General features: G+C 44.7%; 2 protein-coding genes across 4 annotated transcripts in view; both read left to right on the top strand.

The window, feature by feature from the left end:
• The first annotated feature begins 1,386 nt into the window (after positions 1-1,386).
• acvr2ba (activin A receptor type 2Ba) lies at positions 1,387-16,969 on the top strand. The gene is made up of 11 exons (XM_053883884.1): positions 1,387-1,549; positions 5,203-5,410; positions 7,881-7,996; positions 9,272-9,423; positions 9,638-9,781; positions 9,847-9,990; positions 10,275-10,423; positions 10,502-10,616; positions 10,692-10,830; positions 11,039-11,169; positions 12,868-16,969. The coding sequence occupies exons 1-11, from the start codon at positions 1,498-1,500 to the stop codon at positions 13,060-13,062; spliced, it is 1,545 nt and encodes a 514-aa protein (XP_053739859.1). The 5' UTR covers positions 1,387-1,497; the 3' UTR covers positions 13,063-16,969.
• Positions 16,970-17,879: 910 nt separating this feature from the next.
• LOC128769787 (rho GTPase-activating protein 29-like) overlaps positions 17,880-23,823 on the top strand; it is a 30,241-nt gene continuing 24,297 nt past the window's right edge. For all 3 annotated transcript variants that reach the window (XM_053883768.1, XM_053883766.1, XM_053883767.1), the window contains exons 1-2: positions 17,880-18,032; positions 18,785-19,187. In XM_053883768.1, coding sequence (XP_053739743.1) covers positions 18,869-19,187 — 319 coding nt within the window. In that variant the 5' untranslated portion in view covers positions 17,880-18,032; positions 18,785-18,868. The remainder of the gene's footprint in view (positions 18,033-18,784; positions 19,188-23,823) is intronic.

Below are 23,823 nucleotides of genomic sequence, written 5' to 3'. Positions count from 1 at the left end.
GAATACATCAATGTGTTTCTGAAGACTAACCATAACATGTGATTAGAAATACATCATTTTCATTTATTTGCATTTTGCAAAATACAAAATGTAGTTCATTTTGTCTTTATCATTCTAGCCGTTAAAAGCTAACTATGCTAACATTCTGAATCCTGCTAGCACTCTGAAGTCTGTTTATTTTATCTCTTCGACTATTTTCTATTTTCTGACTGTCATAATTGATTTGGGTTGGTTTATTTTCCTCAATAATCCAACTGATAATTCATTTTCTGATAATTCATTTCACGATTTTTTTTCCGTTCAATTACATTTACTCTTTTCATTTAAGTTTTTCTTGAAATTACGAAACACTAAAAACAAAATTCTCAGTTTAAGACGTTTTTCAAATTGTTCTTTGTTGATTTATTTAAAGTTGATCACAGAATGAATGACTGACGTTTATTTTTTAATCAATTATTTACATGGCTGATGTTATTTTCTTTTTATCAGTTTCATCCGGTGAGTAAATTGTATGCAGATTTATTCTCTTCTTCTTGTTTTATAAGCGACTTTGTTTTGGAATTTGTAAATGTAAGAGTGAATAAATAATAATAACAATAATAATAAAACATTACTACTTCGTCTTATTTTATCACTAAACATTCGGAAATCCATGTGTCTTTAAGCGTTATATATCACTCATATAAACATCTTATTTGATCTATTATTATATTGACCAGTTTATTTTGATGATCATTTAATGGAGATATATAATTTTAATCGTCTCACAGTTGTATTTTTTACTCAAATTCTATTTTGGCCCATTTAATTTTTGAAGCTAATAGTGTTGCACAACAAGACAATAGCAGCTGATCGCAGAAAGTCCAAGTCTCAAGAGCGGGATCGGTGACCAACGTTCACAGCGATGCACTCGTTTCATTCTTCTTCAGAGAGGAATCGTGGTGAAAAGTGTGAATAAAGTCGATCGGCTTGACATGTCGGGTGTCGTGTTGAGGTCACTCCGCTGCCTGAGTTCCCCTCTTTGTGTTTACACATCCGGGTTTCCCTGTTTGCAGCCCATTCCCCCATTTAGGAGCCATTTTGGACACAGATCAGTAACATGCATGTAAACCCGACCGACCTCCCGACGCTGCGCTGCCAAAAAACCTCCAAACCACGCGTTCTACGTTCGACTCGGCTGCTTTAACGACTTCGCCTTCGCTTCTTGGACGTGTTACCGACGCGGAATGGTTGGCGTTTCCACCCGGTAGTCGATTAATCCGCCTCTGTCGTGCTACGTTGTTGCGGCTATTGACACGCTGCTGCTGCTGCTGCTGCTGCTGCTGGTGGTAGCGGCGGCGGTGGTCGTGGTGGTGGAGGCGGTGGTGGTGGGAGGCTGCTGGAGGGACCCAAGGCCTGTGGTCTGGTTTGATCCTGGACTGATGTTTCGGACGAGCTGACTTTTAATGTTCGCGACGGAAAGCGGCGGAAATCTCTGTCCTGCATCTGAAACGGAACATGTCTTTCTCATGGCTGACTTGTTCACTTCTTCTGGGAACTTTATGCGCAGGTAAGCTGTCATTTCCTTCTCCAAATCCATTTGACCTGTTACCTTAAAAACTCTTCTATAAACCCGCTTGTGTTTTCTTCAACTTTTCGAACTCTATTGTCCTTTTTGCGTACGTTACTCTCCTCGCACATTTTTTTTCCCGATCGTCCCGTGAACGCACCAAATATCCCACCTTTCTTTTAGCTGTTTATTAAAACTGTTGCATTCCCGTCTTTAACAAGGGCAGGAATAGAAAGCAGCAGCAGCTGCACCAACATCCTGAAACCCAAGAGGCTACTACTCAAGACGGGATTGTTGTTTGCGACCAGCCTTTTTTTTTAAACTCTCGCCACGTGAAATTCACTGTTTTGTTTGCCACATTATCAGAACATCAGCGCGATTCTGTGCTTCGTGCTCCTGCGATGAAATTTGAATTGAGCCACAGCTGTCTCTTGTGTGCCAAAAGGCTTTATGGTTCATAGATTAGTGTGTAGTAAAGTAAGCTGCTTCTCCAGAATTTGCGTTGTTGTGTTGTAAGCCCAGCTAAGTCACACACACACACACACAACAGGGAGGGGGTTGGGGAATGATCTTGTAGTAAAAGTCCTCTCTGGATCATGTGACCACAGATATATCACAAATGCCATCTCGACTCTGAGGACCATGAAGCATCTGTGCTGTGTGTTATTCTAACGCCCCCCTCCTGGCTTCCTATCACCCCCATTGATCATGTGCACATTGAGCAGCCGCTGCAAGTGTAGTGCGTTTGTGTGTTTGCCTCATTGCAAGTCCATTGTTTGCTGCTGGTCAAGCAAATGTATGTATGTGTTAGTAAGGGTAGCACTTGAGGAGGGGGATGGGCAGCCTTCTATAGGCAGGGATTTAAAGAGACAGGCTCTATTTTTTCCCTGTGAACAAAGATAAGGCATGAATGTCCGAGCCATATTGTGAATGGCATCTACATATATTATCCGCACCATTGTCCGGAGCAAAAGAACCCGTCTCGTCCACGCCGACGCATAAAATCTATAGTAATGAAACTCAATCTGCCGTGGTTTGGTGATTGACAGCATAGTCAAGGGGAACGTCTCATGCCGAATGGCAGAAGGAGCCCATAAGGAAAAGGTCTTATCTGTAATTCCAGCTGGAGAAATCCAGCGGTGATTTCATTTCTTTCTAACTCCCTAAGTGAATGTTGGTGTTCTGCTTCAGGTTCGAAGGATTCTTCTTTTCTTCAAGTTCATTTTGGCCCTGTTATTCATGGCTGGGTCGCGGGGTAACATCTGAAGTTCCAATTTATCATCCTGCTCCGACGATTGCCGGCTGTACGCTCGATTTTAAGTGAGGAGTTGACCCACATTTTTATCGTACGGCTCATTAGACTACTTTTCAACTACCTCCGGATTCAGCGCAGTGACAAGTGGCTTGCCACTAGACTTGTAAACGCTATGTAAAATAACTATAAAATTTGACACCCTTCTTTCATTATCCTCTGTCACATCTTTAGGTGCTGGTTTATGTGGTGTGGAACTTATAAAGTAAATATGCAATTCAGTGTTGGGTTCACTCCAAGGTTTGATTCACCAACCCTTTACACCCAATTTTGACTGTGGAAATGACTGAAATTACTTGTTAAATGACTTGATTCTACAACTCTGGTGCAGTGCAGAAAGGAGGAATGAGTTTTATATTCATCATCACTTAAAAATGTGTGATAAAACTAACCAATCGGTTTATCTTCTGAGCTAAGATCACGGTGAATCAAGTCCTTCTGAGTAAAGTTTAGGAGCTGCACATGAGCTATGTCCATATTAACCCAGGACTGTTTTGATACCACACCAAGATCGTTCCTCCTTGACACAAACCTGCAAGTTTATGGCTCTGATTCTGTTTTAGCGGTGGCCTTATCTCTCGCTTCTGCTCAGTATGGTGCTCACTTTGGTGTGAGGATGAGTAAATCACTCGGCGAAATGTTCCCAGGCCAAAAATGTAAATGCAGTCCCCCATCTGGCCCTCTGTCTGCCCCCTTGTCCCCTTCCAGCTGGTGGATGGGGGACCCCCCAAATGAAGCTGGCCCAAACCTGATAAGAAGCAACTTAATATGGTGAGAAAGTCTATTTTGGTTTGGAGTCGCCCTGTCTGAGCGTTTATCATCACACATCTAGATGCTGTGCAGATGATGGTTGTATGTAAACACGGCAGGCGTCAGTGTTGCGGTGAAGATAGCAGGGCAGCATGTGTTTAGGGCCACTTTTTTGTTTTCTCAGATTCCTTAGCGTTTGAATTGTAATTTAAAAAAATGCTTTTTTGAAAATTGAAGCGATTGAGTGGGACTTGATGCAATAGGGAACCTAAACAACATTCAGACTGCTTTACGTGGAATGGACCATTTCAGTTTGTCTTGATCAGATGTCGCCCACAGCTGATCATGTTCAGTTCGTGCACCTTCGTCCGACTTACACAGGTGCCGCGGCTCCTCAGACATTTTCATTTGACTTCTGTTGGTGCTTTAAATGCAGCGGAGCGGAACGTAGCTGCCGGACTCGCCGGTTTTGTCTCCAAGTATCAAGCGTGTTAAGTTGTTGATGAGCGCAAAGTGATTTGCCGTTCTCCTCGTCACACTTCATCACAAGTCTTGTCCGGGTTCAGAGATGATTTATAGTGTGGACATGCGTTTATCTTGGCGATGCTGCTGTTTAAAAGGCCAGTCGTGAACTGCTGTTCCAGGCATTTCAGAATGTTGTACACATGATGCCTCATTCCACACTCATCGTCGACAATTCCATCTTTCAGATAAAAAAATGTGCTTTCATTCGTAGCAGAAATAATATCCCATCTATTACAGTCCAGACACCAGGTCAAGGAAAGTATTGCCTGAAATGATTCTCCTGTCTGAAGACACTGCACTGATCCATCCATCTCCACCCTCACTCATGAACCAGACCACAAGATACCTGAACTCGGGGGGGTGAGCAGTGTCACTGCTGCACCTTTAATATAGCATCTGTTTGAATATAATGCAATGTCAGTTTGTGTTTTTAATTGTTACAATGAGCTGCCTCGGGATTGTGTTGCACAACGGCTACATTAGCATAGCGAACTGAACCGACATGCTAAGGGGAACTGACAGCCAGGTTGTGCTGTCATTATGACTCACACTTGACAATAAATGGAGTTTGAAAAGCAGTGTAGGGGGTCGTAATTTTAATTTTAACACCGTGGCCCTGTACGGTGCCATAGTGCCGGCGAGAACCATGGCGTCTGTGTCAAAGTCGCGTTAAAGACATGCTAATACTTCTCCTCGAGGAGTGAACTAACATTGTTTTGTAACGTTGTGTTGGCCAATCTTGACTTGCTGTTGTAAAAGATGGTGTAAACACTGTGATCATCACAACATCAAGGTGCACTTCAAATGACGTGGCTTGGGTTTGACTCATGATTCAGAGTTGTCCTGGAATCAGCAAGGTTTTTTCCACTTATTTATAATATTTTTCCCAAAGAATTCTTCGATATGGAGGGTTCTGTGTTTGTGTATCTGTGCTACCTCTGTAGGAGAATAATTAAAATGGAGTGATCTTAATGAGGAGGCATATAGCCTTCAGATAAATATATTCATGTCGACGCTGTTGCGCCTGCGGTGCTGCTCACCGTGAGTAACCCTCTGTCGTCTGCAGGTTACAGTCTGGGCGAAGCGGAGACCCGGGAGTGTGTGTACTACAATGATAACTGGCGTACGGAGAGGACCAACCAGAGCGGCTTCGAGCGCTGCGAGGCCGAGAAGGACAAGCGACTGCACTGTTATGCCTCCTGGCTCAACTCCTCAGGGACCATCAAGCTGGTGAAGAAAGGATGCTGGCTGGACGACTTCAACTGCTATGACAGGTCGGGTCACTGAGCCGGGTCGGGGAAGGTTTACATATTTTAGCTGCTGGGCTCCGGCCCAAGGCCAGCACAGCAAGAAAAAGGAGAAAAAAAAGATCCCGACTTGAGGGATTCGATAAGTCGCTCTGCAAACTCAATGTGAACAACAAGTGTAACGCACACATCATTGTTCAGCCGATACATGTCTCAGATCAATCTGACTCTGTCTGATAAATGAACGTGTGCAACCCATCTGTTGCTGCATTGATGTTTAACCCACTCGCAAGAACAGGATTGGAAATCATTAAATACATGTTCAGAAAGGTCCAAAATCCAGGTCGAAGGGCTCATCGAGTGACGTCGCCTTCAAACACCAGTCTGCTCTTTAAACAACTGGAACCAAAAATGTATCAATATCCACAGTTTTCAGCCCTTAGGAGTGCATCACTGGAGTGAGAGAAGGTGATGAACAATGAGTCTCCACAGTCCTTCCGCTTCAGTCTTACAACACTTTCACAATTCAGGACTCGCTTTTTCAGTGTTTACGAAAAGGGATTCTCGACAGACTCGAGTCTTTACAGATAGTGTCAATAAACTTGTTCATATTCACCGGATGAACTGACAAACACGTCGTCCGAGACCTTCAATATGCAAATGAGGTCTCCACCATCCTCACAAGCCAGGGGTGACTTGGCAGGAAGTGCCGCAGTGGAGAGCTGGGCAGACCTGCTGTAGAGCTGCATGTCCAACAGAACAGGAAGTGGTGGCTCAGCGTGGCGGACGGCGAGCTGCAAGTGTATGCTAAGCCTTTTGTCCTTGTTTCAACCCTTCGGCAGCAGCCTACTGGATCAGCGGAAGCCGGCTGATTATCTCCTAAACAGCCCCGGCTGAAGTATTGCGGGTGATTCACGTCCGACACGTTTCCATAGATCCTCGCCGCACAAAGAGCGTCTGATATTTTAAAGTGCTACAAGGTCCGGGTCCCTATCGATTTAACAGGGCTAATAAGATTTGGGTCCACGTCGTGGTCGACACGAAGGTTTATGTCTTGATCTGTCGCCCGAAGGAACAGACGGCCTCTGTGACCGAAGCCTGTCTTCTCGGGCTCCTAAACAAAGACCACATTTCTGTATCCATTGACTGCAAATGTTGTTCTGGTCATCTGATCCTAATCTAGTTAACTGGTGGCCTCAGGGAGTCTGTGAACCCTACCTGTTAGTAGACAAGACACCATGCGTTCGCATGACAACTGACCCACTACGGCAGATCCCATCCTCTTCCTGGAACCTGAATATGAATGTGCTGTCTTCAATGACCTGCTAGTTCCACGACACCATGAGGAGCCTTGATATTTTGAAGTCAGTTTCCAAGTTGCCAGTACTTAACCACCTGTGAGAACTTATCAGTGTTGCCTGGATTCCAACATCAAATTTTGCCACTTCCCCTGGAAGCTGAGGACCATCTCAGCAGTAAAAAAGGTTTTGGGGGAGGCATCCAGCGTAAAGAGTTCAGGGCTTCAGTGTCTCCAGAGACCTCAAGTTCATCACGGTTCTGGTGTCCAGGAGACTTCAGGACAAGATGCCCAAGCCACCAGTTCTGCTTTGAGCCTCTCCTGAATGACTGAGCTCCTGTCTCGAAGCAAGCCTCCAGAACCTCTTCTCTCAGTCTCCAGCCAAGGCTTGACCATGTCTGAAGAGTTTGTTTTTTTGGCTAAGCTCTGCCTTCTCATGAGGACCTCCCCTCCTTAAGACAGGACAAGATTCTTTTTTTTTTTTGTGCCAAAAATAGGAAAGGGGAATAATAATCTAATATCTGAAGATGGTTGTTTAATGCTGTTTTTTTGAGGCTGGTTTTCATCATGTATCTCTCGAGGTGTGTGCAGTCGGTCTGTGTTAATAAATTGCATGCTGCTATCCCTTCCATTCTGATATACTGTGGCTAAATCTCAGGCGTTCTTTAGATGTAAAGCAGCCGGTTGTCTTGTTATTTAATGTGATTGTGAAGCCATTACCTATATTTATTCTTGTATTTATGTCGGCGTATGACTATGTGCAGTATATCATATAGAATTCTGTCTTGACTCGACTTCTACGCTGCAGTTTCACGGACTGACCTTACAAACTGAACGCTGTCCAGTAAGAAAAGTGCTAGAAACGGTCCTGAAAGTGTGAAACGACACTGTCACAAAGATTAATTGAGCCATTAAGGTGCATAGATCCGCAGCCCTGTGCATGTTACCCTGTGATTGCTCTGGATTTACTGTCAGATCTTTTTACCTGCGGTGCTGATCATGAAGTTTAATACGGCCGTAAAGATTTTAGCTCGCTCCAGAGCGCAGAACAAACCTTATTGTTATGTAGACGATCGAGGGCTTCATGGTCAGGCGGCATCCTATATCTTGTTTGTTCGTTCCGCGTTGCTAAAATAGCCAGTGGATCTAGTTTGGGCTGTTTGCTTTATCTCACCGCTCATGTGTCATCTGTGGCTGCAGGCAAGAGTGCGTCTCCATGGATGAAAACCCTCAGGTCTTCTTCTGCTGCTGCGAGGGCAACTACTGCAACGAGCGATTCACCCACCTCCCCGACTTGATCGGCAGCGGCAACCGAGGTGAGAGGCACTCTCCGCTGGCTCCAGTGGCATCTACATATTTTTAAATTTAGCTGTTTTCGGCTCTTTTCTTGCTCTTAAAGAATCAATACTGGTGTTGCTTCAACTGTGCGCTCGGAATGCAGCTGATTTTGCAACTCACAGAAGTACATGCAGTTCATTCGGATATCTGGCTATTGCAGCATTCATTATCTGTATTTGCATAGTCCAACTCCGTCACTGATGTTGAGGGTCATAAAAGTGAAATGATCTGAATATGCTTCTGGACCACTTTATGGGTTGCCACTCCAAGTCATCTCCCATCTGAACCTGTCACTCCACTCATCCATGAACCTCGCTGGTTGTCTTCCTCTTCTCCTTGTACCTGAGAGTTGACTTCAGCCCTCACAGCCGTATGATGCCATCGCACCACTCGCTGTTGCCTTAAACAGCGCCCACATTCAAATTCAACTCGTGTATAGATCATTATGTACGCCTCTTTTTTTTCCTCTTATGGCCCACAAAACCCAAAAGGTCCACTAAATCATGGTTCTCTTCACCAAGTTTACGATCATCTTAATATTGATCGTATAGTGCGAGCAGGCATTTTACAGCCGACCATTGGAGCGAGCTGGTCCCTTAAAAATCCAAATTTGAAACGTTTATTTAGCCATTTAATCTGCCATGATATTATTCGTTCACACAGCAGGTGGTCCATGTTAATTGAGTAGCCACCTTTATGACCTCTTCAGGAGACGTATGAATCTCATATATTCTCTTAAACATGGAGGAAGCAGACTACAAACTGTTTTTTCTGCTTTTCATTAGATTAAATGTGAAATGTATTTAATGTGATTTGTGTGAAAAACAGAAATGAAAAAGACAGATTTCACAGTGGTAAAAACAAATGTGAATTTCTTTATAGCTTTTAAACACAAAAACAGTGAATTATATTAAGTGTGTATTGCCACAAGGGTAACTGGTGTAGATGCCTTTTTTTCTGTCACAACTTGAGATGGAGGGTGGTTTCATGAATTCATCACACATCTGTGAGAAAGGTGGCTAGATTATGCTGGTATTTTGAACGAAGAAGTTGTGGGCACCACTGTTCAATCCAGCCAGTCCAAAAGGTGTTTAATTAGAAAGGAAGGAAAGACGCGTTTCTGTTTTTCATCATACGCTGAGGGCTGCTGTCGATGAAATGTCCATGACTATATGGTAATAACACTTAGATTTGTTGTTTGTGGTTGACCTACTTTCCACCAGCTGATTTGTATTGCTGTTCCTCCCCGACAGTGAAAATCCTGCCTGAGCCCAGAGTGCCGTCCTTGCTCAACGTGCTGGTGTACTCGCTGCTGCCGCTCTGCGTGCTCTCCCTGGCCCTGGTCCTGGCCTTGTGGATGTACCGTCACCGCAAGCCCCCGTACGGCCACGTGGACCTGAGCGAGGTGAGACCACTTCAGAATCCATTTCCTGTCCCTTTCATTCGCTCAGCGGTCGAGTTCCTCTGTCCTCAACATGAGTCCAACGTCACACCTTTGTGCCAAAATGAGGATTCAGAGAGGAGAGGAGGAAGTGAGGCAGAAAAAAATTCAACTATTAAAGCGGAAGGCCTTAAAAATGAAACATCTCAATCCTGAAGACAAACTCCTGTTTCTCCAGGATCCTGGACCAGCGCCTCCATCCCCTCTGGTGGGCCTCAAGCCCCTGCAGCTGCTGGAGATCAAAGCCAGGGGGCGCTTCGGCTGCGTTTGGAAAGCCCAGCTGATGAGCGAATACGTCGCCGTCAAGATATTTCCAGTTCAGGTCAGTGGAGGAAAAACTTGTGCGTCTGGATCTGCCGGATTACAACTCCCCGTCTGCCCGCGCAGGACAAGCAGTCGTGGCAGAACGAGCGCGACATCTTCATCACTCCTGGGATGAGACACGAGAACATCCTGCGCTATATAGCGGCGGAGAAGCATGGCACCAACCTGGAGGCGGAGCTGTGGCTCATCACGGAGTTCCACGAGAGGGTGAGTGCCTGCCGCCATATACACCCTCCATATATATATATATATATACAGTATATATGAAATTAGTGTTGGCTCTGCTGGGATTTCATGTCGACAGGAAATATTGGCCTTTTATTTACTGACGCAGCTCGGCAGCTTTTATTAAAGGCAGGGTTTTATTAGTCGCTTAAGCACGGTACATCCCTGGCTCTGAAAATATATCAGTTACACAAGATGCACAGCGACGAACTTCTATGTAGGGTTCACGAAAGCAAGAGGTTTGTTGAACTGACCTTTGTTTGCAGGGGTCGCTGACTGATCACCTGAAGGGGAACACCGTGACTTGGAGCGAGCTGTGCCTCATAGCGGAGACCATGTCCCGCGGCTTGGCCTACCTCCATGAGGACATTCCAAGCTACAAGGGGGAGGGGCCTAAACCCACCATCGCGCACAGGTAGAGAAGGCGCTCTGCGGCAAATTTTAAAACTTCAAAACAAGCCCTTGATGCTGACTATGGCTTTGGACTGTGCAGAGATTTCAAGAGCAAGAATGTTATGCTGCGAGACGACTTGACTTCAGTCATCGGAGACTTCGGGCTGGCAGTGCGGTTCGAGCCAGGAAAACCACCCGGAGACACGCACGGGCAGGTAAACCACAAAGCCAGATCTCGGCGTGTTGCGTTGAGAAACCTTTGGGACGCTGATGATGTGTTCTGCTTCCAGGTGGGTACGAGGCGCTACATGGCTCCGGAGGTTCTGGAAGGAGCCATCAACTTCCAGCGAGACTCCTTTTTGAGGATAGACATGTACGCCATGGGCCTGGTGCTGTGGGAGCTGGTGTCCCGCTGCTCCGAGAGCGACGGTGAGTTTACAGCCCAGGAATGCCACGTGGCCCGAAGGTGAAAGGTCGGCGGTTTCAAGCCGATCTGGTATACAAAAGATCAGATTCCGTGTCACTTGAGAAACGCCAGATTCCAAGCACTGAACGACTGGAGGGTGTTAATGTTTGAAAACTGCTCTGTTTACCCCAGCCGTCGGTTTCATCTTTAATTCATCCTGCGTCTCCTCAGTTACAGTCGGCGAGTACATGCTGCCATTCGAGGATGAGATCGGCCAGCATCCGTCCCTGGAGGATCTGCAGGATGTGGTCGTGCACAAGAAGATGCGACCAGTCATTAAGGACTGCTGGCTGAAACATCCTGTGAGTACCGTCGGAAGAATGGCTGCTGTGTGTCTGCGCCACGTGCTGTCTTTAATTGTCTGCAGTAAATACACTTGCTTGTGACTCTCTGGAGTTCATCTTGGTTGCAGGCAGGACTAGTGAAGTGAAGGAGGAGGGTGTAAATTGGAGAGCTTCAGAGATGTTGGATTACATTTTTAAGTGGAGTCGGAAGAAGAGGCAGAGGCACCTTGCAGGGTTACCCGCCGCCAGCTCGTCCTGACCAAAGCTGCTCCCCACTGTGTCGTGACCAAGTCAACATCCGAGTGCACTCAGATGTTTTTATGTTGCTGTTTCAAAGAGTTTTAGGTTCTCAAATGCCACCATATAACGCACTACCATCTGAGTGCCGCTTGTTTGGCTGTTGACCAAAACTCCACAGAATTTGTGTTTACATAGACGGAAGACCTGCTGGAGTATTACTACAGCACTGACGCACACGAGCTGGGTCCAGATACTAAAACCAGCACAAACCAGAGTCTTGGACACAACCGTAATTTCCAGAGTATAAGCCGCTACGTTTTTCTCGCTGTCTGAGCCCTACAGCTCATACAACAGCGCTGCTAATATATGGATTTTTATTTACCCTTAAAGCCCTCAAAATGCGTTGTTTTCGCCTGCGTGTCCACAGTTCCGTCTACAGAGTGGATCTCCTGGAGGTCTGGAATCCAGCAGCAGCCCTGAGACCGGCAGTGCGTTTTTAGGGCTTAAATGTGAATAAAGGATGTGAGACAAAGTCTCGAGACAAAGTGTGTTTGGCTCAAAAGTCCGATGTGAACACAAGCAAGTCGGGTTTAGGCTGCTGACTTGATCCTGGATGGAGAGCTGGACCTTGTCTATTGTGAGCGCAGCGTGGATTAAACAAGATGCTCCGTATTACGCAGCTTGTTTCTGCTTTTTCCTCGCTCTCGATGCTGGACCCCGTTTTCAATACTAGTTTTGAAAAGCATTTTTAAGCCGGTGCACCACTGACCTGTCCACAGCACCACTGCACCTGCGGCTTATAGACTGGTGCAGCTTATGTATGAACAAGATCTGTTTTCCTTCTTAAATTTAGTGGGTGTGGCTAATATTCCGGTGCGCTCTATAGTCTGGAAATTACGGTATCCTGGATAGTATCTTGCGTTCTAGTGGGACTCGGTTTCACACATACAAATGATTTTGGAAAAACGTTGAACTTGTTGTGCCCATGTTACTTTTTCTGAACAGTAAGGGTGAATGTGTCAAAATACCTGGCCACATGTGAACCTGGCTTCATTCACCATCTCCAGCTGAGAATACATTGTGTGGTGTTATGACCACTGCAAGGCAGTTTCTAAGCTTGTGTGTGAGGACGCACCAAACAGATCTTTGTCAGTTAGATAAGGTCAGAGTGGAGAGCAAATTGGTCAGCCACTTGTTGAAGGTTTGATGTGAAAGTATCCTTTCAGGGTAAATTTCAGGTTTTCTAGTTTTAGAAATGACAGTGAGTTGTTGCTCGGTGGTGTCTCAGATTTCCATAATGAAATAGTTCTTCTGCTATCAGTAATATTCTTGTGTCTTCTTGTTGATACATCATCTCTGGGTGGCGTTTCAAGTACAGCTGAAGTGACGGTGTATCAAAGAAGAGCCGCCTGTGACTCTGGACAAGACCAGATCATATGTGTCAGCGTGTGTGTGACGTGCGTCTTGTGTGTCCAGGGTTTGAGCCAAATGTGCGAGACCATCGAGGAATGCTGGGACCACGACGCGGAGGCGCGCCTGTCGGCCGGCTGCGTGGAGGAGCGCATCGGCCAGATCGCCCGCACCGTCAGCAGCACTACCTCAGACAGCCCCGTCTCCATCGTCACGTCGCTCACCAACGAGGACCTACCTCCCAAAGAGTCCAGCACCTGAGCTCCCGGCTTCATCTTTTTCTTTTTTCCCTTCAAACCCAAACTCAGCGGATCTCCGTGAATATTTAAAGAGACATTTTGGAGAGAGAGTGAGAGGGAGAGAGAGAGAGAGAGGGAGAAGAAACGAGCAATTTGAATGCAGCTGCTATCTCACCCTGATACTGGTATTTTTTTATGTTTTCAGTGTTGATCTTACTAACACATCCATCTGCTGTAGTTCTGAAGTAGTAATAAGCTATGCCATCGGCACATCCGCGAACACCATGTGTCAAACTTAAATGTCGTCATTACCTCATGTATTTTTTGGTGTTAGTCGACTTCTTCATTACCTCATGATTTCGTTTCCTCGTCTGGTCATGATCGTTCTGCGGCCAAATGAACCTTTTTTTTTTTTTTTTTTTTTTTTAATTTGTGCTCCAAACTTCGGATAATGTGCTGCACACCTTTTGGAGGAACCGTTCTGAGACTGTTAGACAAAAATATATTCATCTTCCTCAGGGGTCTCGATTTCTAAACTCAAGTGTGCTCCCTTATTTTAAACCTGTGAATGCCTCAGAAAGAGAAGTAATAAAAGATTGGAGCACAGCGAGGGAGCGAAGGAACGATGGAAGGACGGACGGACGGACGGAAGGAGGGAGGGGGGTAGGGAGGGAGCTAAATGGGTGCTGAGCAGTCGTAGTAGACATTTGGACTTGGTGAAGATTCGGGACTTGAGTCCCGGGGAACTACCTCTCAGGTATCCAGTAGGCTTCTTCGGAACATTTTAGAGCTACCAGCTAGCTACCACGGACGTATTCGGGGATTTTATTTCAATTTTCTTTTTTTTTTAAAAGAGATTTCAGAGTTACTCCCTCAGCCGCGCCGGAGGCTCGGACGAGCGCTGACTGGAGTTGCAATGTTACACATTCTTTCTGTGTGTGCGAGTGTGTGAGAACCGCTTGCTCGATGTTCGTGTCATCCTCCTGAGCGCCATACTTGATTAAGCAACGCGTCTGTCTGTCTGTCTATTTTTTTAAGAACTCGTCGTGGACGTTTTGTCACATTTAGACTCGGTCGGACACCAGTTTCCAGATACCTCAGTCGCCGTACGTCATGCAAGGAGAGCTCAAATGGTTGCCTTTGTCTCAAATGCAATGCCATAGTGTGTCGTCACATGAAACCATACATTGAATGTCCGTTATGCTGCTGTGACTATTCCAGGATACTCAAGGATTTGTAGATGTACAAGCTAACATGTTATACGATCCCTGTGATGCGAGGCTATAATGTTCTTGTTGTGTGTTTTTGTTCGACTGGGTAAGCCCCCTCAGCTGCTTACTCCTCCAGACTGACCTCAGATATTCTGACAAGTACCTCAGGCTTTTTTCTACATGTATATCCACTTGTGTTTTTATTGTATTTTATTGTGTTTAAGTAGATATTTTATTGTCCGTCGGGCCTCTGTCGTCTGTGGAGATTTCTTTTACTTTTAATTTTTCCCTTTTCAAAACGAGGCCTGACCCGTCGTCAGATGTTCGCCAGGCAGAAGTATAACCACAGCGTCGGTCCATGCTCCCGTTTTTAATGAATTAAAGTCAGATTTTATCTCACAGACTGAAGTTCAGTCGGCAGTGGGAGTGTTAAATTAGCTATTTGAGCCATTGAACTACGCAGTTTGCAACACAATAGGGTGAAAACTGCTGATTTAAAGTCCCAAAAATATCAACGAATGACTCTTGCTTACGCACTTGTTGATCCCAAATTGGAGAATGTTTAAATAGACATGGTGAGGATCCGTTTATAGATGGTGTGAACTTGTTGACAGAAGAAATCAGTTTGACAGCATTATAACTATTAAAAACACTTTGATTTCTGCCCGTCAGTATTGTTTACGCAAAGCTGTTAACCAATGTTTCTATCCAAACACATCACTCTATCGTCAGTAAAACTCCTGCACATTACGTGAGTGTCTGAGGTTCACTGCCAAAACCTTGCTCTTTTAACGCAGAAGTGAGTCGTCGAGACAGTGTTTGCCTAAATTGAGTGACAAATGATTGGAGTCCAATTTAAAAACCACTAAAAACTTGTGGACAAGCACGGTCAGTCAAGCGAGGACATTTTATCGAGAAGTTCGAGTTAATTTTGCTCCTCGTCTGGCACATTTAACTGAAAACCATGCGTAGCTTGGATCATAAAACGCTTGAGAGTAGCTCTGATGTTCCGCTCACACATTTATGCTTTGGATATCGGCAGTTTGCATGCAGCTGCACATCTGTTTTGTGGTTTCAGCCCTGAGTAAATGATGAATACACTGTTTCTTTGCTAAAAATAAGTAGCTTAAACCTTTGCTAATGCACGTCTATACAGGAGAACTTTGATATTGGCCCGTATTCTTCGAAATTCTGTTGAACTTCTATTAGTTGTAATTTACACAGAAATTCTGCTTAATAGTCTCTGAAATCTCAAGACATCACATAGAAATATGACATTGATTTGTTAGTTGGCACTTGATGTCATTTTAAATTTGTCATTTCATCGCCACAGCAAGTCCTCAAACCGATCATTTTCCCTGGTATCTCCAGCCGTCTCCTCTCCATGAACCATCCTGTCCTTTCTAGTCACTCCCAACTTCAGTGTCTTCATCCCTAAAAAGGCAGAAAAAACCTCTTTAATTCACAAAAAATGGGAGCAAAAACCGAAGCATCACATGTGTGTTTTTGTCGGAGTATATTTTAGTAAAAAAAGAATAAAAAAATTGCGAGGCAGATGTAAATAGACGTGGACACAGTTGCCGAACACTAATCTGCTTATGTTTCTTCGAACAGGAAGTCAGGGCTCGACTGTTCTCAGAAAGGGATTCCACCTTTATTTAAATAAACGCGACACCTTGCCCTGCAGTTATATACATACATATATATATATATAAATATATATATTCAAAGATGGAAGTTGTGTTACTGATTTTCTACGAGTGATGGTATCGGTTCCTCTGGGTCAGAAGTTGTGTAGCTTAAAAAAAGAGACGTGTTTGTGTCATCATAAAAAAAGATTCTTGCTGGGGTTGGAACAGTAATACCTCAATATTTACCTGCTGATGTGATGTTCCGAGCTGTTACAGTGATAGTTGTAGACGACACACGGGCTCATCTGTCGTGCTAGTGCTGTGGAAAAGAGGTTTTTTTTTTTGTTTTTTTATTCAAACAGTGGTCTGTAAAAGTTTTGGTAAAGGTCAAAAGAAACAAACAAAAGGTTTTCAGTGTCAGGAATGTGATAATAACGCAGCGCCATCTTCAGGAGTGTGTGTTGTCAGGGTCCAGCAATATTTATGAAACAGCAATAGTCATGTCATTCACGCCGGTTCTGATGAGCAGACACAGAGAGAGAAACACGCAGTGCAGGGTGGGATTGTTGACCTGAGAGCGACCCCGGGTGCTTCTTCACATATTGTGCCAGAAATCACAACGGAAGACGAACCTTGCTGTGATTTGCTCGTTACCTCCAGATGCTGTCTGACACCCAGCACTTCTGAACAGAGTCAGTTACCTCATGCAGTACCTCGCTAGGAACACTAAGTCGGTCCCATCTTCAGAGGAGAAAAACAGACAAAAACAGTGTGTATATATTTACAAATGTCAAAGGGTTTCTTCCTTTTTCATGCGTGAATCCTGTGAAAGCAAAAATTCTTTTTGATTTACAGTCGACATATTGTTCATTTTTAAGTGCGGATGTGTGTTCGTGTGGACTTTCCCTGTTTATGTGAATCGTGTGTACGGGAGTGAGTGTGTGGTGTGTGAGGGCGTGTGTTTCACTAAAAATGGAATGACTGGTGACTTTATCTGTGAGTTGAAATGCTTAGAAATATAAACTAGATGAGAATACAGTCATCTTTTTGTATATGAAAATAAAGACAAACACTGATTAACCATGTGCACCAGCCTGTTTGTGTCGTTCGTTCATTGTAGAGTGAAAAATAACTTGTTTTTTGGACCGATGGTTGACTCAAAACCTTTTTTTTTTGCTGTGGCGTGGTCCATATTTATTGTATTGAATATATATATATATATATATATATATATATATATATATATATATATATATATATATATATATATATATATATATACCTCTAAAGTGGCTTCATTTTAATATTCGTCAGCATTTATATCACTTCACTATATAACTTCTGTTTCCCCAGAAGTTATGACCTATGTTTGTACACTAGATGGCAACATGGCGCGTCCTGTAGTTTCCTAAAACCTATGTTTGATTTATGTTTTAAAATATTGGCATAGTTTTTTTAAAAGTAGTTTTATCGTGCCTTTGTTATGGACGCTAAATACAAGTTTGTTTGTTTTTTTTTACTTTGTGCTTTGTTATTTAAAAATGTGCAGTTCAAAATGCAACGCGCTGAATACAAACGCGATTCGCCAAGCGAAAGTTCGTTGAAACCTTTTTTTAATCTTATAAAACTACCTAGTTGAATTATAGGTTGTGAGGTTATAATTATTACAAGTTGTGAGGCGTTTGTTGTTGTTTTTGCTGCGTTGGGGACCAACCGTGCAAATTAGCTTTAATCGTTTAGCTGCTGTCTTTTGGTTGCAAAAACGATCGAACATAGAAAGTAGAGTAAGAAACTTCAACGTATGTTATACAGATAGTGTACTGCTTTTATGCGTGGAATGTTTTTTGACCGAGTTCGTATTTTTATTGGAGACGTTATTTATATATCCAGAAATCCCTATTTACTTTGAATGCATCAAAAAGCAGTCCGCCGAGCGGTGTCAGCCAATCAGCGCGCTGGGACGTGCTCACGTGACGCCCCGACTGGAATGACTGAAGAGTTGCAGTTTGTTGAGAGTCTTCGCTTACAGTGAGTCAGAGTGGGATTCGCCTCTGCTCGCGTTCCTTTGTCATTTCCAACATATGAGGACCTTTCTCCGCGTTTTAAAGCCAACTTGACCTCGGTCGTGATGTCTGTCAAGTGCCCAACAGGTGAGTTTTGAAGCCGTCGTTTCTGCCAGCGAAGCAAGTTTCGAACCTGCGGCGAGTGTTGGAGCAGCATCACCGCGGCTGTTTCGGACTGATTCAAAACGCGTTTGACTCAAGCGTTTGCTTTGTCCTTGTCAGTGTATTAAAACGAGCTTCATTTCGTGTGAGACTAGGCGACCAACTGATTCAGCAGCTAACTTTTAAACGTCTCCATGACGTCATTCATAACTTCGCTGTAAACAATACGAAAATATTTTAATGTTTGTCAAGATGTATTTGATTACTGTTGTAAATAACGTAAAGGTCCTGCTAAAGCGTCATTAGAAGGTTTACGTTGTTGCATTTTTTCCCACATATTTTTAAATAAAATAAAGTACAAATAAATAAATAAAAAATGGCAACACCGAGCTACTAAAGGGCATCTAGTCTGATCTGTTCTAATTTGTAGTGCTTTTTTAAAATTCAAATACTGTCGAAAATGCTGTATAAATTCGAATACTAGTATGTATGCTCATTTACACTGTTTGAAATGAGGGATAATGAAGTTAATGTCATCCTAGTATCCATTACTATTTACAAAAACACTTGTATTTTAATTTTTTATTTATTCTTTAATCCACTCATTTTGTATCCCTATTGATATTCGCCTTTTGTGTAACTATTGGATCTGCTTACTGATGTTTAAAGGACTCGGGTATGAAGATGGTAGTTGTAGTGTAGAAAATAAGCTGACTAAACTGTCCTGTGTTGTTCAGCCCCAGCTGTCCACAGACCTGGTGGTGCGTTCAGGGGCTAGCTGGCCAACTGTGCCCACCTCACTGGTGGCGTCTTCAGCTGGGATGCTGAGAAAGAACAACAACAGCAGCAACAGCAGCAGCAGCAGCAGCGGCGGCAGTGGTGCTGGGATGAAACAGAAGGAAGGGGGGTCACGGCACCCCCCCAAGCCGCACACGGGCTCGCTCTCGGCCGGATCCACCAAGGCCTGGAATATAGGTCGTAACACCAGGACCCACAACTCTCTGAGCAGCATGAGTCTGGCGTCGTGCCTGGCGGAAGCGTCCAAGTCGGTGGACCCGGAGTACGTCATGCAGCTGGTGAACGACGTGCGCAGGTTCGCTGACGTGCTGCTCAACCTGAGAGACGCTTTCCAGGTCAAAGGTGAGTGGAGAGGTGAAGACCCGCGCAGTAAAAGTCGAGCCAAACAAACCTCACCCGCAAATTCCACCTGAAAACTACTGTACAAACAGACAGGTTCCCAAAACAGCTCAGTGGGGGGTCTCTGAGGGAGCAGAGGTCACCGATAGGACATTCAAAATAAACCTGCGACCTTTAGGTTCCAGGAGACTTGTCTCATTACAGTTAAGCATCTTGAATATACTCGGAATCTGCTTTTGTTTGACTGCGCTGCTCAACTCCACTTGATAGATCCAAACGCTTTTTATCCCTCACACAGTCGCAGTGTTTTCCTGAACATCATCACTATATTTTTTCTTCTCTAGACTTGATTTTGCCTTGTAAAAGTCAAACTGATGTGGGATCAGAGTTGGTCTGAAGATTAAATTCTAAATATGCAACTGTTAGAAAACTGGTGAGAGCGACTGGTTCTTTGATACTGATCTGTTTCCTGTGTACAATAGAGATTATGGAGCTTCTTGTAGTGAATCGCAGAATCCAAATCCCGTCTAAACTTACAACCCGTATTCTTCCCAGTTGTATAGAAGCTGAAGATCTTCTCAGTGGAGTTCCTGGTCCACCTCGTCTTACAGCCCCTGTTGCCCCTCTAGCTTCTTTCCTGGCTGAAGAACCATGTTCTTGAGTACAGTATGGACCATTTACATGACGTCCATTCAGATTCACTCATGCTCAACAACATAGGAGCCACGGAATATGGTTCATTGAAGCCAGAGTTATCATTTAGCTTGACAGCATTGTTTTGCTATCTCACTAAACACATATTTATAGCGAAGAACCGCGTAGATTTGGTTCACTAAGCAAGTGAAATGTAGCCAGAATACCACAGATGGTTGACTGAGGTTGTTACCCTCACTTGATGTTGCGCCACCTCAGGAGTGTGTTTTACATCACAACAAACCAATATAACAAGTTAGCTTTATATGAATCTTTATCTTAAATGGCTTGTGTTTCTTTGCTGGTGCGACGTCTTTTTGGGATCTGAGAGTCTCCACTTCTCTCCACATTCCTGGTCTCTTTAACATCCAGTATCAGTTGCGCGGCTTTTCTGCGGTCTGCTGAGAGACACGTACGTACACATACCAAGGTCCGACGGCAGTAAGTGGGAGTGAGTTGCTGCTGCTGCGTTTTGCTTTGAGACGCAGCGAAAATATCTGAGATAGTTGCGACTCAATTTAAAGGATCCGTCTGCATTCTTCTTGCTATCTGTCGGCTGTAATCAGCGGTGTTCGTCCCACGCGGTCATCGGGTTTCAGATACTTTCCACACATTCTCTCCATCCAGCGGAAAAATCTTTTGACCCAAACTACACCTGGGAATGTTTACTACCTGACCTTACAACATAAACCAGACCCAGGAATTGTGCTGCCCCGGAGCCAAGCCTGCGCCCTGTAACTCTCGCCGTCAGAGCGTTCCAGACGCAGACGTCTGATGGATGAAATCACCTTTCAATCATGTGATCTTTTGTTTACAAAGAGATGAGGGATGTCTGTATTTTATTTGTGTCGAGTCGGCTAAATTGTGTCTTTCATAAACAGCAGCACAGACTCCCAAAGCTTTTAATCCTTTCAAAAACCTCAACGAAACGCTGCTGATGAGTCACGCCGGGCTTCCCTTCGCGCCGCGGTCTTTCTCTGTTGTTACTGCATCAGCAGCCTTGAGCCACGGGCTGAAAGCAGCAGGTTTCTTAGCTGAGCAGTGCAGGGCTGAAGGGTGCTGAGGAAGTCAACAAGGAGCTCTGCTCTTCAGTCGGAGTGGACGAGAGAGTGGAGTCCCAGAGCCACTGAGAGCTGATGCAAATTCCAGACCAAGATAGGCTCGTCCAACACGTTCCAAGGCGAATCTTCCTCCCTTGTGCTTTTAGCTAGAGAGACCTCAGAAAATGAAAAACAGGAGAGATGGGACACCCTAAATTTCCCATCAATAGTGCCATCATTGGTGCCATCATTTTTTCTCAGGTGAAATCTTCCCATCTGATTGGTCGATCCGCACTCTCAGTTGACTCATCACCGCCTTGGGATTCTCCCAGAAAAGTTTCTGGGCCTCTTTGCTCCTGACCTTGGATAGAAGGAGAAACCGGTTGGATGAGCTTTCCGTCCTTTTCCCTCCATCTAGCTGCTGTACTTCATGACACAAGTTAGCAATAACCTTTGGTTGAAAGAGCCTCGGCCATAAGAGACGTTTTCAAGTGGAAAGGAATGTTCCCGCTGCTCAAATTTCAAAACACCATCTTCCACAAAATGGACTATGTTTTGCATGAAAACAGAGGGACCCGTTTCTGAACATCCATCTGGGCTCAAGTTCCGCGGCGGCCGGTGAGATGAGACGTTTTTGGAAGCAGCTCCGGGCTACCTGCTGCTCCAGGGCGACACGTGCGGGTTCAGTTGACGAAAACCCCACGGGGGCATTGCAGCCGCTGACCGTAAGAGCGGGGTAACCAGAGCCGTGTCATTCACCCAAACAATTTCACACCTAAAGGCTCCACCGGGTCAGACCTCTGTGTGGGATTTACTCACTCCCACCGTGCCTCCAGACACGGCCCTGTCTGTTGAAGAATGATCTGTCAAGGAATGTAAATCAAGAAAAGAATGCAGGGCTTTAAGAAATTTGGCTGAATTAGCGACCTTTGTCCTCGCCCTCCTCGGTGACGTCCCCGGACGGTTACTTCCCTGCACACTTGGCTCACAAAGGTAATGAATGCATCTCAATATTTTAGCTCATATGACTGTCATTGTTCTTTCAAAACCAAACACCTCGAAACGCGACCGTCTTTTCCTTCCTGTTTGCTGCGAAAAGCCAAACTGTGATGCAAGTTCTGCTTCTGCTCCAAGCTGATTTAGCCGCTCTTATCTGCTCGCTAGCTGTGTTTACACCCGTGCTGCATTCAAGTACCAACACTATGAATCAAGGTGGATAGTTTCCGTCATACACTGATGTCAGACTGGTTCCTTTTTTTTTTTTAAATCAGGATGAAAAAGGACTCTTCACACGCAGTCGTGGCCCCCCTCCCCCACACTCTTGCATACTCGGCATTCCTTTAGAACAAATGTTCACTTGTAGATCTAGTGCCTTCAACTAGGTTTGAGGCAGTTTCTTACCCCCAAATAATTTATTTAAATCACCATTTTGTCGGTCGAGTTCAGGAAGTCCGAGTCTGAAATGCCATTTAAGATGTACTCTCCTTGCTCTAAAGGCGGATATTAGTGTGCTATTTTCTTCCTGAGCAAGTCAGAATGCTTCTCTCTGTAATGATAAAATGGTATGTAGTTTGACTAACAATTCAGCCTCAAACTAACTGCATCAAATGAATGTCTTTAATAATGGTCTTATCTGCTATCAGGCGCTGGGGGCGTGCCCTCTCATCAGAGCTAGTGATGCATCCGCGCTCCGTCGTCAGAGCATGGAATCACGTTGAGTCTGCCGCAGCCGACTTGTTCACATTCCAGTGACGTTCTCGCATATGAAATAGGATTAAAGATAAACTGCATTTTCAGAGGTTTTCGTTGTACGGAAATGTACGACAAGGAGTTGCGCTGCTGAGAATCCGATGCTAGTTATCACGCCATCGATGACGTCTTTAGCATGGGATGCACTCATCCAAAAATAATGAGAATTCAATACATTTCTCTGGGGACAGGTGGGAGGAGCTAAGGTACATTATGGTGAGATGGTTTATGGAAATATAATGCCATTCTCCTCTGGGTTTTTCCAGTCAAAGTTGAGGTTTCAAAATGGCATGTTTGACAATTTGAGCTGCATCAAGCATCAAAATGACTCTGTAAACACTCTTGAAACAAATTAGACTGCTGTCTGACTTCAGGGGGCGTCATGACTGGACATGACTCGACCCGTCCCAGAGGTCTTCTGCCTCACTGTCCTCCTCACTCAGTGTCCTTCTGGGATTCTGCTTTTTTTCTTCATTTTTTCTGCCCACATCATCACAGAATTCACCTGCTGAAGATGTTCTCCACTAAAGGATTCTTTGACCGTAGCAACTTGTTTCATCTGCTTGATGGGCTCTGAGTCGTCGTTTCAGAATGTGGCTCTGCATATTCTGCAGTCGCCGGCAGATAGGCATCGGTACGTTATGCAAGTCTTCATTCATTTCCTTGTCTCCACCTGACGGCGACGTGGAGTTATGGAAGAAAACGGACTCTCATATGACGGACTGCACCATGAGACTGAATGGTGGAGACTGTGGAGTTCCTGAAGAGGAACAAGACTCTTCCTTCCGCTGTGGGTTTCTTCATCTGTGAAAGGTCAACTTCTGTAACAGGATTCATGTTGAATTTACTGTTGAACCTTTGCTCTGCAACTTATTGCTCGCTATCTTATGCTTTAGCTCCACTTGTCTGCCACCCCATTCCCAAAAAACGGGACCGGCTGATTGGTCCATCCTGGTGACTCAATATCAGTGTCCCATACGCCTTTATTTCTGCTGTGTTGAGTGCAGTTTGTTCTAGACCTGCAGCTGCATTGGTAACCAACTCTTTCAACTAGAGAAAGCTAAAAACCACCCATTATTTTGGCGTCTTGAACTTGACAAAAATAAGCGTCCTCTTGGTGACTCTTCCTTTCTGCGGTCCTCAGTCCCACTCCTGAC

This window comes from Synchiropus splendidus, chromosome 13, assembly GCF_027744825.2.
Source record: "Synchiropus splendidus isolate RoL2022-P1 chromosome 13, RoL_Sspl_1.0, whole genome shotgun sequence".
Lineage (NCBI taxonomy): Eukaryota > Metazoa > Chordata > Actinopteri > Syngnathiformes > Callionymidae > Synchiropus > Synchiropus splendidus.
Note: the sequence above shows the minus strand (reverse complement) of the source record. Positions and strands in the feature narration are given on the sequence as shown.

Excerpts from the sequence above, each read along its gene's own strand:
- acvr2ba (XM_053883884.1), top strand. The coding sequence starts at position 1,498 with ATGTCTTTCTCATGGCTGACTTGTTCACTTCTTCTGGGAACTTTATGC. Across the intron at positions 1,550-5,202 it reads TCTGGGAACTTTATGCGCAG|GTTACAGTCTGGGCGAAGCG; the intron begins GTAAGCTGTCAT and ends TGTCGTCTGCAG. Across the intron at positions 9,991-10,274 it reads TCACGGAGTTCCACGAGAGG|GGGTCGCTGACTGATCACCT; the intron begins GTGAGTGCCTGC and ends CTTTGTTTGCAG.